Source organism: Trachurus japonicus, chromosome 11, assembly GCF_045865225.1.
Source record: "Trachurus japonicus isolate A0001 chromosome 11, Traja_1.0".
Classification (NCBI taxonomy): domain Eukaryota; kingdom Metazoa; phylum Chordata; class Actinopteri; order Carangiformes; family Carangidae; genus Trachurus; species Trachurus japonicus.
Window position 1 is genome coordinate 6,878,759 of NC_140917.1, and position 12,730 is coordinate 6,891,488.

A 12,730-nucleotide genomic window follows, 5' to 3' on the forward strand; every position below is an offset into this window, starting at 1 on the left:
AGCGAGAAATCGCGTATCTCGCGTTTGGTCGCGCGTCACAACTCGAGCGAAAAAAAAGCGTTCCTCGTGAAATAGACGAAGACGCGATGGTCCCGTCGCACAAAAAAACTCGGTTGTATTGCGTCGCAAAAAAAAAGTCGCGTCTACCGCGTCTCGCGCCTAATCGCGTCTTTGCGTTACGGCCTTTTACACCGCGGACGTAACGAATAAACGGTGACGGTGTGAACGAACAACATAGAACAGGACCAGACGTGGCGTTGTTTCCTCTTTTCACCGACAGCTCCACTCTCCCTTACTTACACTAACTACGTAACTACTGTTGAGGCCAGAGAATTGTGGGATTTGTAGTTTTTGACCAATCGCAGGTTGTGATCTTTCTTTTTTGTGATTTTCCCGGTTCACACATGTATTTTCTTTTTAGGGGCAAATGCGAGACTAAAATTATTTAAGACTTGAACACAATAATTCAACAAATTCAACAAAAGACCTAAAATTTAGATTTTCAAATCTTAGACTTTTTAAGACCCCGCTGTGTATTATATATTATATATTTAAGAAGATCTTTGAATTTTCTAATAAATGTAATACTTTTTAAGGCCTTAATTTTAGATACATGAATTTAAGACTTTTTAAGGATCCGCGGATACCCTGAGAAGTTGTGTGCTCGCAGCAGGACAGATAATCAGATGGATAATTGGTAAAGTTAATAATTTCACTTAATGTGGCCATGAATAAATTAATTTCGATGTTTCCTGTTATTGTTGCCCAAACGCAAATCTTGAATAGGTCTCCACTGTTTTCACATTTAAAAAGGTCTTTGTTGTCTTTGTACAGAGACAATATGAGATTTGCTTGTAGCCACAGCACTTAAAAAACCCACTGTAACCTATTTTCATAGGCACACCAGCCTCGCTTTCAATAAAACACACACTCGCATTCCATAATTGCGATCAGTGAAATATATGAAAACAATAAAATACAATTTAAAAATGCCCTTGGAAAGAAAAAGTAACGCAATCCCTGGTAACTAGTTGCTATTATAGTGAAGTAGTGGAGTTACTAACTCAGTTACTTTTTAGGAGAAGTAATTAGTAACTATAACTAATTACTTTTTGAAAGTAACGTTCCCAACACTGTTTACGGCATATATCACAACTTTAAAATACCTGGTCTGCCGAACTTTGCCCATTCACCGGCTACCAGCTACTCACAACCCCAGCAGGGCAACAAGTCTGAAAAATATAAAAAAAAACAGTTCATATCAAACAATAACATAATGATATAAACCCTCAAAACAGGGCCTCAGCCTACCAGTTCTCCCTGGGTTTCCCTGCATGCCCGCATGGAGTGAGGTGTGCACCTGCCTCACTCCTCCGGCCGGAACCAACAAAAGACTCTCGCTCCCTCTACAGGTAGGCTTATTTCTATACCGCGGCTTAACTTCCTGCACCTCCCCTTCCCTACTCGGTGCCACCTGCCACACACGCGTCACCCGATAGATATCCAATCAATCAAGTATTATTATTCGGCGCCATCGGAACATCTTCATATGGTCAACGAAGCACAAACCTGCAGAACCTCCTGCAGTGGGGACACAGAGTGAAGTGGGTCTCCTCTCTGTCCGTCTGTCAGTAGCTTTGGAGCGACTCACAGCAGCTCCCGGTGCTCGTTGAGGACAGTAGGTTAGGCTACGTGCTCTCACGTCACAGTCTCAGAAACACCAGAAAGTCGCTACATTTGTTGCTAGTGGCTTTTGTCAAAATAAGTCGCCAAGAAGAGGATTTGGAAAGTCGACAGATTTAGGAAGAAAGTCGCCAGGTTGTCCTAATGTAACCATGTAGGCTACCTACTACTGAGCTCAAACACTTCAACCTGAGGACACAACGATGTTAGAAAAACAGAATGAAGACGTTACTTTTGTTTCTTCTTCTCTGCCACAGTTCATCAGCAGGTAGGATCACATTTAATATTTATTCAACTCTTCACTTTAGCCTACTTTCTGCTCAGCTCTGGATTTTTACTCCTGTGTTACACTGCTGCATGATTTGTTTTCACTTTCATCTCAACTGGATTTTCAACTGAATCTGACTGAATATATCACATTTATGAGGAGTGAAGGTTTATATTTATCATAAAAACCTTGTCTGTTCTACAGTGAAACACAGCCTGAAATGTTTATCCACTCTGTCTTCTGGACCAACAAACCTCCCTGAGTTTGTAGCTCAAGTATTGACTGATGACCTTGAGGCTGGTCACTGTGACAGCAACAAAAACACACTGGAACCAAAACAGAACTGGTGGAAAACAGCATTGGATGATCACCCTGAACATGAGCAGTGGTACAACATAGAGTGTTTTGGGTTTCTGCCTCATTTAAGATCCAGGATTCAACAGGTCAAGCAGCATTTTAACCACAGTGGAGGTAGGTACAGTCTGAACTATGTTATATTTAATACTGAACAATGATAACTAACTGAATCAGTATCAATGAATCTTCAAAGTGAAAGTACAAATGTGTTTAATCACTGATATTGTTGAGGCCTCAGGAAATAAACTGTGTCACTGAGAAGCTGACGCAATATATAAACCATTACAAACCACAAATCCAGTCCTCTGATTATTCATGGCTCATACAGATATATATGAGGGGCAGGTATTATAAGTTTTTTCTTCATCCTGCTCCTTTTCATTCATGATGAAAATGTGTACACTATGTATATGTGCAACTATGTGAGAACCATGAATGAAATAAATCAAAATGAAATGAAATGAAATGAAATATATACGGCATGCCATATATATATATTATAATATATATTAATTTCCTGAATGGCATGCCGTTCAGGAAATTAATATTTGAATATATTGAATGAAACTCTCTGAATATATGGAATGAAACTCTGAATATATTGAGTGAAACTCTGAATATATTGAATGAAACTATATATATCTGTATCTGTATGAGTATATAAGGATGATTGTCCTCTGATTATTCATGGCTCATACAGATATATATGTGTGTATATATACACTATATTACCAAAAGTATTCGCTCACCTGCCTTTACTCATTCTATGAACTGAAGTGCCATCCCATTCCTAACTCATAGAATTCAATATGATGTCGGTCCACCTTTTGCAGCTATTACAGCTTCAACTCTTCTGGGAAGACTGTCCACAAGGTTGAGGAGAGTGTTTATAGGAATTTTTGACCATTCTTCCAAAAGCGCATTGGTGAGGTCACACACTGATGTTGGTCGAGAAGGCCTGGCTCTCAGTCTCCGCTCTAATTCATCCCAAAGGTGTTCTATCGGGTTCAGGTCAGGACTCTGTGCAGGCCAGTCAAGTTCATCCACACCAGACTCTGTCATCCACGTCTTTATGGACCTTGCTTTGTGCACTGGTGCACAGTCATGTTGGAAGAGGAAGGGGCCCGCTCCAAACTGTTCCCACAAGGTTGGGAGCATGGAATTGTCCAAAATGTTTTGGTATCCTGAAGCATTCAAAGTTCCTTTCACTGGAACTAAGGGGCCAAGCCCAGCTCCTGAAAAACAACCCCATACCATAATTCCTCCTCCACCAAATTTCACAGTCGGCCAAGTGATTAGGACACCTGATTCTGATCATTTGAATGGGTGAGCGAATACTTTTGGTAATATAGTGTATATATATACACACACACACACACACACACACACACACACACACACACACACACACACACACACACACACACACACACACACACACACACACACACACACACACACACACACACACACACAAAAGTGATCACTTATTTGTTTTTGAATCCTGAGCAATTCAGGGGCCTCATTTATCAAAGAGCGTGTAAAAGTCCTCTTAAATTTTCAGTACGACGGAAAGGCAAAATGTGCTTACGACCAAAAAATATACACTCTTTTCAGATCTATCAAACTCCGCGTACACACGGCTGCACGGTATTTCCCTTGATAGATCACACCGGACCTGAGAAAAGCGTGGATGAGAACACGCCTCATACCCAGCCCCCTAAACGGCCCCATACAACCATATGTGGTCAATGCAAATCAGTTACGTGCATATTAAGTAGCCATGTGCACTCTGGAAACGTGTGGAATGACGTCAGTGGAAGACGGTGAAGACAACAGACGGACGGAGAGCGGAGGAAGAAGCAGAATTTCTCTGAAAGAAAGATACACGGTAACACGGCAATATCAGTCAGAAACATCATCTTGCATTGAAAGGCTACAATAAAAACAAAAAAAACTCCCAAATCTAAATGAAACAGAACAGAAAGAAGAAGAATCATATTTATTCTGCCCCTTATTTTAGATTATGTCATAATAATTTAAAGCAGGGTTTCCACTGCCAGTTACTTTGCACCCCTTTCCACTAACCCCCAACTTCCGTTCACTGGAAGATTTGATTTTCATTTGTGCATAGCTATATATTAAAAAAACAAAACAAAAAAAAAAACATTGAAGTCCACCAGTCTGTGACTTTTCCTAAAATGATGTTGGGCAGCACCCATTTTTGTTAAATACAATAAATATTATTCACACAAAAAATATCGATCATGTTTTCTCATTTGCTTTGATTTGCGCCGACATTATTGGACTTGCTGCTTGCTTGTGTGTGTCCAGTCTGGCTACGTAACACACGCACGTCGCAGTAATTATTTTCCAGACTGGACAGACGGGTTGTGGAAGAGGTGTAGCCTACATGCAGGGGAAAAATATCAATATGATATCAAAAGAAAACGAAATTTGTTTTATAAAGCCAGGATTTAGGAGCAAACTAGTGTAAATGCACAGGGGAAAAATCTGAGTCGCTGTGCTTTTCATGTAAAGTGCCGACGTCAACACGTGTGCGGTGGTGGTGGTGGTGGTGGGGGGGGTCATCATCACCACCACTTGCTACTTCAAACAGTGTCCGCGCTCCTCTCTCCCTCGCATACTGCAGTTCTCTGACTCTGCAGCGGCGTCGCCAATTCCTCTTGTTCTTCAAAAAGCGTGTAAATGCCGGTACGCCATGGTCGGCCTGGTCGTAAATTTTTGCACTTACTCCCGACAAGTTTTGGTTTGATAGATCCCAAATTAGGCGGAGAAAAGTGCGTACGCACAAAATGGGGGAAAGAGCGTGTAAAAAAGCGTGTATCCACAATGATAAATGAGGCCCCAGGACTGTAAGAAGGTAAAACTGATCATCTGACCAGAGGAGACATCATCTGTCCTTTAACTGTCTCAGTCTCAGGTGTCCACATCTTACAGCTGCTGAGTGGATGTGAATGGGACGATGAGACTGGACAAGTTAGTGGTTTTCTTCAGTATGGTTATGATGGAGAAGACTTCATATCAATGGACCTGAAGACACTGACATGGATCGCTCCAAAACCACAGGCTGTCGTCACCAAGCAGAGATGGGATGCTGACAAATTGAGAATAAAACGCAATGAGAACGTCTTAACTCGTTCGTGTCCTGAGTGGCTGAAGATGTACTTGAACTATTAGTGGGGCGGATTAGCTCAATATTTTACACCAATCGTTCACTTTGTGATAAAAGCATGAAATTTGGTGGATGTGTTGGTGAATATGTTTCAAACAAATCTGGATATTGGGCCACCTCAAAAGCGCCCCCTAGTGGCCGTGGCAGCCGTTTGTTATGCGAATAAATGAATGATTAATATAAACTGCCCTTTTAATAATACCAACTGGTGATGTATTGTATATTGTTGGAAAGCCTGATTAGTCACCTTTACAACGAGGTGCAGCTTGTAAGGATCGTGCATTCATGGAATGAGCAACGGGGCTAAACGTGTGGGTAGCGCACCCCAAAAATGTGCATCCCCTGTGGGGCAGATTAGCTCAATAAATCACAAGAATTGTTTATTTTGTGGTAGAAGCACAACATTTGGTGGATGTGTTTGTGGATATGTTTCAAACATTTTTGGTTTTTAAGGACCCTTAAGATGTCTACTTAAGATTTTTGCTTGTTGCCCGGGTCAACTAATGTTTCATGGGGGTTTTTTGCCGGTCATTTTGAATTTATGTCCGCACGAATGGCGAAAACGCCAATTTTCATAACTCCTAAACCAGACATCATACAAAGACAAATGAACACACTTTTTCATATAATTATGACACCAGGAATCAAATGGAAAGGTCACTGAGATGGTAAAACCACTCTTTATCAGAGAAAAATGAACTCTCGTGTAGTATTTTAGTATAAATAAATTGGTCGCTCCAACACATATGGGTCATTCCATGAAATTGGTAACTTTGCAACTTTGAAAAGTTAAAATTTAAACTATATTTAATTGCTATGTTTTAAGTAGCCAGGAATCAAAGAAAGTTTAAAATTACAAGAAATTATGTAGTGTCATCTCAGGCTGTGGAATTTAATATTTTATTATAGTTTTAATGTTTTCCTAATCTTGTCAACCCTGTTACCGACATAAACTTTACAATATACAGTATTTCTAATTAGAGATTATTGAGAATATTTTCTATATATAGTCTATATAGTCTATAATGGTAACAGTTGAAATTCAATTTTTTAAAACCATTTTTATCAAATTAATGACAACAACAGGGTTGAAGTTATGGTAACAGGGTTGACAAGAGTAATAGATGACAGGACACACATTCTATTGTCACTGCAAAGGTAACAGGGTTGACAGTAACAGGGTTGACTATTTCAAGCTAATTTGCCCATTGCTAGCTGAAATAAATGCTAGCTAAAGGGCAAACTGTGTACTTTGAAAGGTAATTACCTGTAGATATCGATTATATTATGAGAAATAGAAAATTGTTTAGACTTATATGTTAAAAAGTGGTAACAGGGTTGACGTTATATGCTTGTCCCCCCCGGTCCAACCTTGAAAAAACATCAAAAATAGCACATAAGAGATGAGAGAAAGCTACTTATTACTGAGCTGTTAGCATCCTGGGTAAGAGATGATGCAAACTCCTGTCAATCATGTCAAATCTGGGATGTACCATTGTTTTTCAAGGGTTTTTTGGTTAGGGTAACAGGGTTGACATAAAATCAGGGGACACCGATAAATTGGTAAATATTTATAATAATTAATATAAATTATTACCAAAAATTTCATGGAATGACCCATATAGTTGTGTTGCTCATTCCATGAATGCACAACCCTTACAAGTTGTACCTCGTTGGAAAGGTGAGTAATCAGGCTTTCCATCGGTCCAAAAGACAGCACCAACCGGAATTATTAAAAGGGAGAAATTATGGACTGAAAAAACATTTCCAAACTTTTTTTTGAGTAATTTATACTAAAATACTACACGAGAGTTCATTTTTCTCTGATAAAGAGTGGTTTTACCATCTCAGTGACCTTTCCATTTGATTCCTGGTGTCATAATTATATGAAAAAGTGTGTTCATTTGTCTTTGTATGATGTCTGGTTTAGGAGTTATGAAAATTGGCGTTTTCGCCATTCGTGCGGACATAAATTCAAAATGACCGGCAAAAAACCCCCATGGAACATTAGTTGACCCAGGAAACAAGCAAAAATCTTAAGTAGACATCTTAAGGGTCCTTAAAAACCAAAAATGTTTGAAACATATCCACAAACACATCCACCAAATGTTGTGCTTCTACCACAAAATAAACAATTCTTGTGATTTATTGAGCTAATCTGCCCCACAGGGGATGCACATTTTTGGGGTGCGCTACCCACACGTTTAGCCCCGTTGCTCATTCCATGAATGCACGATCCTTACAAGCTGTACCTCGTTGTAAAGGTGACTAATCAGGCTTTCCAACAATATACAATACATCACCAGTTGGTATTATTAAAAGGGCAGTTTATATTAATCATTCATTTATTCGCATAACAAATGGCTGCCACGGCCACTAGGGGGCGCTTTTGAGGTGGCCCAATATCCAGATTTGTTTGAAACATATTCACCAACACATCCACCAAATTTCATGCTTTTATCACAAAGTGAACGATTGTTTAGCTAATCCGCCCCACTATATGGGAAGAACTCTCTGATGAGAACAGGTAGAGTCACATGACCTGATGTAGTTTGATGATCATAACAATATTGATATCGACCAATCAGACTGAATCACCACTGTATCATAACTCCTCAGTCTGACATCACCTTGTTTTTAAGATCTGAGTTGGTCCTGACCAATCAGGAGAGAATGACCTGTTTGGTGCTCTGACATCATCTCAGTCGACTGGTGATAGTCAGTGAACAGTTAGTGTGAGTGAAGTCACTTTCACTTCTTCACCGTTAGAAGAGAGAGATGCTGTTGTTGTTATGTGGAGCTGTCAGAAGGTGAATGTGTGAGTCTGAACATGTAGTGGAGACCAACGACCACCAGTCTAACTTACCTGTTGTCTCTCTCTCTCTCCAGTCCCCCCCTCAGTGTCTCTCCTCCAGAAGACTCCCTCCTCTCCAGTCAGCTGCCACGCTACAGGTTTCTACCCTCACAGAGCCCTGATGTTCTGGACCAAAGATGGAGAGGAGCTTCATGAGGACGTGGACCAAGGAGAGATCCTCCCCAACCATGATGGATCCTTCCAGATGAGTGTTGACCTGGACGTCTCATCAGTCAAAGCTGAAGACTGGAGGAGGTACGACTGTGTGTTTCAGCTCTCTGGAGTGAAGGACGACATCGTCACCAAACTGGACAAAGCTCACATCAGGACCAACATGGGTAAGAGTGACATCAGCAGCTCCTGAATGTGACGTCATGTCTGTGGTTTGTTGGGTATTTTAGTCTTTGTTCTACAGTTGAGCTGTGAATTCATCTCCAACAACAGTTGTGAACATAGATACAGTAGTTTAAAATCTGAGCAGCTCATCTCTTGGTTAATAAACCTCATCAACTAAGTGCAGCAGGGCAGCACTGTGCACAAACTAGAGATGGTTGACAAGTTTCCAGAGACAATAACCTGCTGCCTCCACAAGGGGGCAGTAAATTACCAGTATGGAGACATATCACTTCATGTATCTTTCTAAATGTTTGGTCTCCCAAACCTTTCTGAAACCGATTGAAACTGTCCATGTAAACGTACCCACTGTTTGCTATATAACTCCATATGTGTTCCTTCATAGTTTGTACAATACAATGTAGAAAGTGATTTTCTTTTTTTAAGAAAAAGAAAGACCATTGAATGAGAAGGTCTGTCCAAATGTTTGACTGTAGTGTATATAAAAGATAAATATATACTGTACATAAATTATTAGAAAGAAAAGTGTAGTTTAATGTATTGTTCTATATGAGAAAGATATCATTTGTCAGAGTTAATCGATGAACTGTTTACGAGACACTACTGTTGCACCTAAAGAGCTTTTATGATCTGTAAATGTGTTGGGAACTGTTCTGAGAACAGTAAGGAGAGAAATCACTTCACTCTGGTATCTTTGTAATAAATGTCGCCTTACAGCTGTAAGTGACACATGACCTGCACATTGTGTGATGATGGTTTTGTTTCTTTGTGTTTTGTTGAACAGAGAAGTCCAGTGACACGACCATCACTGTCGTTGTTGCAGTGGTTGTTCTTGTCGTCGTCCTCATTTGTTCTGTCGTTGGATTTCTGGTCTACAAAAAGAAGACAGGTGAGAGAGTCCAGCAGCTGAGTGGATGTTTGTGTCCAGGCTGCAACACTGAGTCAAAATGTGATAAAGCAACAAGTGACAAGACTCAGAGTCTGATGAAACTCTACACTTCAATATGAAAATGTTTGACAAGTCAACTTCTTCTTCTGTTTTCAGCTGAACTCCCTGCACCTCGTAAGTACAACTTGTTTTTCCTCTACTGCCTCTGAACACATGAACGTTACAGTGGGTTAAAGAGCTTTAACTAAACTGTCCAGACAGGAAGTTCAGTGTGTGATGATGAGTGGACTAACAACATGTTTGTGACTTTTACAGCTCCTGGTGACTCTGAACTCACTGAGAACCTGAATCCAACCTGAAGCTCTGGGATTATTTTCTGTAAACAGAGTCTGAGTGACAGCTGCTTTTCTACTCTGAAGCTCTGAGAGTGTCATCTGTATATTTAGATCTGTACATAAATGTGAAATAAATCTATCACACATCTATAACCAATCTGTCTTTAGACTGAGGTAGAATCACCCACCTAATTAAACACACTGTCAATCAGCTTCACTGAGTTCATCACAGTTGTTTCTGTGTAAAGTTCAGTGTGATGTTTCTATACCTGCATCAACTAAAACTCTGTCTCAGACTTGGGATCTGATTGTTCAGTGGGAAAATAAAGTGGTGTTTCAGAATTTCCATGTCTAAATGTAAATTAATGATATCTGGATGTAAGAGGAAAATTCCTGTGTTGCATATTTATTTCCCTTTAGAAAACTTCAAGATTTTCGGGGCGGCGTTTAGCTTACATGGTAGAGCTGCTGCCCCATGTTAAGGCTGTAGTCCTCACTGCAGGCGGCCCCGGTTCAAATTCCGCATCGGGCAGCCCCACTGTGCTATCAATTAAAGGCATTAAAAGAAAAGAAAAAAATCTATATTTTTCTATCTATCTATCTATCTATCTATCTATCTATCTATCTATCTATCTATCTATCTATCTATCTATCTATCTATCTATCTATCTATCTATCTATCTATCTATCTATCTATCTATATGTATAAAGAATCAAGAATTTAAAATTCCTTAACATATGGATGGATGTAAGGCTCACATTGAAATCAGTTTATAAATGTAAAGATGTGATAGCTATCCTTCCTTGTTTGAAAGGAAGTGACTGACTCTGATTCTGATTCATGGTGCTATGATCAGGTCCATTTCAGATTTACAGTCTGTTGGGTGGGAATCAGATTAGCCTATGTCCAACTAATCTGCTGTGGATCCTTCAGGACAACTCCTCCTGCTGCTGTTGACATGGGAGAGATGTACTGAGAATCAGGAGATGCAAACTGAGGCTCCACTAGATTAAACGACGTAGAGTACAGACAGTTCCTTGTGGAGACAGACAGAAAGTCAAATTTCCTTCAACATAAAGTGCACGTGCTCTTTGCGCACGCGCGATTCACTCACTGTCGGGATCTCCTCTCTGTCCGTCAGTAGGCTACTTTAGGCGGAGCGGCTGGGGCAAGACGCTGATTTGTCGCCAGTGGCTTTTGTTAAAATAAGTTGCCAAGAGGATTTGGAAAGTCGACAAATTTAGGGAGAAAGTCGCCAGGTTGTCCTAATGTAACCGTACAAAAGCTCAAACACTTCAACCTAAGGACATAGCGATGTTAGAAAAAACAAAACAAAATGAAGACATTACTTTTGTTTCTTCTTCTCTGTCACAGTTCATCAACAGGTAGGATCACATTTAATATTTATTCAACTCTTCACTTTACTTAATGTGGGTTTTACTCCTGTGTCACTGCTGCATGATTTGGTTTCACCTTTAGCCTATCTCAACTAGAATTTCAACTGAATCTGACTGAATGTATCACATTAAAGCAGAAGTAAGCGATCCGGTCGTTTTGGCTAATGCTGCGTTCCAGGCAGGCTTTTGAAATCGTAAATTACAGCTTCAAGTCACAACTTACGACTTTGTAGCGTTCCAGGCAACCCACTCGTGTTTTTCCGACCTGTTTTACCTGTGAAAGTCACTATAACGGCCACTCATAACTTCTGACCCGTGAACTCGTACCAGACCGAACTGGTACGACTTCACAGGTCAGAAAAACACGAGTTACGGGCTGCCTTGAACGCACCATAACAGTCCTCGTCCCTATGTCACCACAACTATATAAATGATAATATTCTGAAATTAGTATTATTCGCGGATGATACAAATATAAACTGTTCTGGTGGTGACTTGAGCCAACTCGTGGAAACAGTAAATCAGGAAATGGCCAAGCTTCATGTGTGGTTTAATATAAACAAATTATCACTAAATCTAGGGAAAACTAAATACATGCTATACGGGAAAAAAGGTTGTAATAAGAGTATTAATATTCAAGTAAACAGAGTGAATATTGAAAGGGTCAGTGAGAATAAAGTACTGGGAGTGATTATCGATGACATGTTACACATAAGGCACTTAAAAAGCAAATTGGCCAGGTGTGTGTCCATACTCTGGAAAGCACAAAAAATAATAAATCAAAAAGCACTTCATCTGCTGTATTGCGCACTAGTCTCTCCACACCTGCAATACTGTGCAGAGGTGTGGGGTCACACATATAAAGGCTCCACACATCCCTTGTTACTCCCTTGTTACTCCAGAAAAGAGCTCTGAGAATCTTGCATTATGCCAACTATAGGGCACACACAAATCAGTTATTTGTCCAATCAAGAATACTCAAACTATATGACCTAATAAACTACCGCACAGTGCAAATGACATACAAGGCCGCGAGTAAAAGCCTCCCAAGCAATCTGCAAATACTTTTTCAAGACAGAGAGGAGAGATACAATCTTAGAGGGAGCAAGACTTTCAGGCAAAGAAAGGTTCGAACTACATTAAAATCCTTTTCCTTATCGATCACAGGTGTCAAACAATGGAATGCATTAGAAGATGAAGTCAAAAAATCTGAAACACTGAGTGTCTTCAAGAGAAAGTATGTAAATTCAACTACAGAACATGTGGTACAGAATAACACATGAGGGCTGATGAAGGTCAGAGACACGAAGCAGCAGACACTGTGCTGAGACGGCATCGGACCATAACATAGCATAACATTCTGAATGGCACACTGTACCCAAACAATACGTTCAAC

General features: G+C 40.1%; 1 protein-coding gene across 1 annotated transcript; it reads left to right on the forward strand.

Moving 5' to 3' along the window:
* The first annotated feature begins 1,902 nt into the window (after positions 1-1,902).
* On the forward strand, positions 1,903-8,722 carry LOC146978077 (major histocompatibility complex class I-related protein 1-like). The gene is made up of 4 exons (XM_085790559.1): positions 1,903-1,958; positions 2,154-2,422; positions 5,253-5,508; positions 8,383-8,722. The coding sequence occupies exons 1-4, from the start codon at positions 1,903-1,905 to the stop codon at positions 8,720-8,722; spliced, it is 921 nt and encodes a 306-aa protein (XP_085646685.1).
* Positions 8,723-12,730: the final 4,008 nt, after the last annotated feature.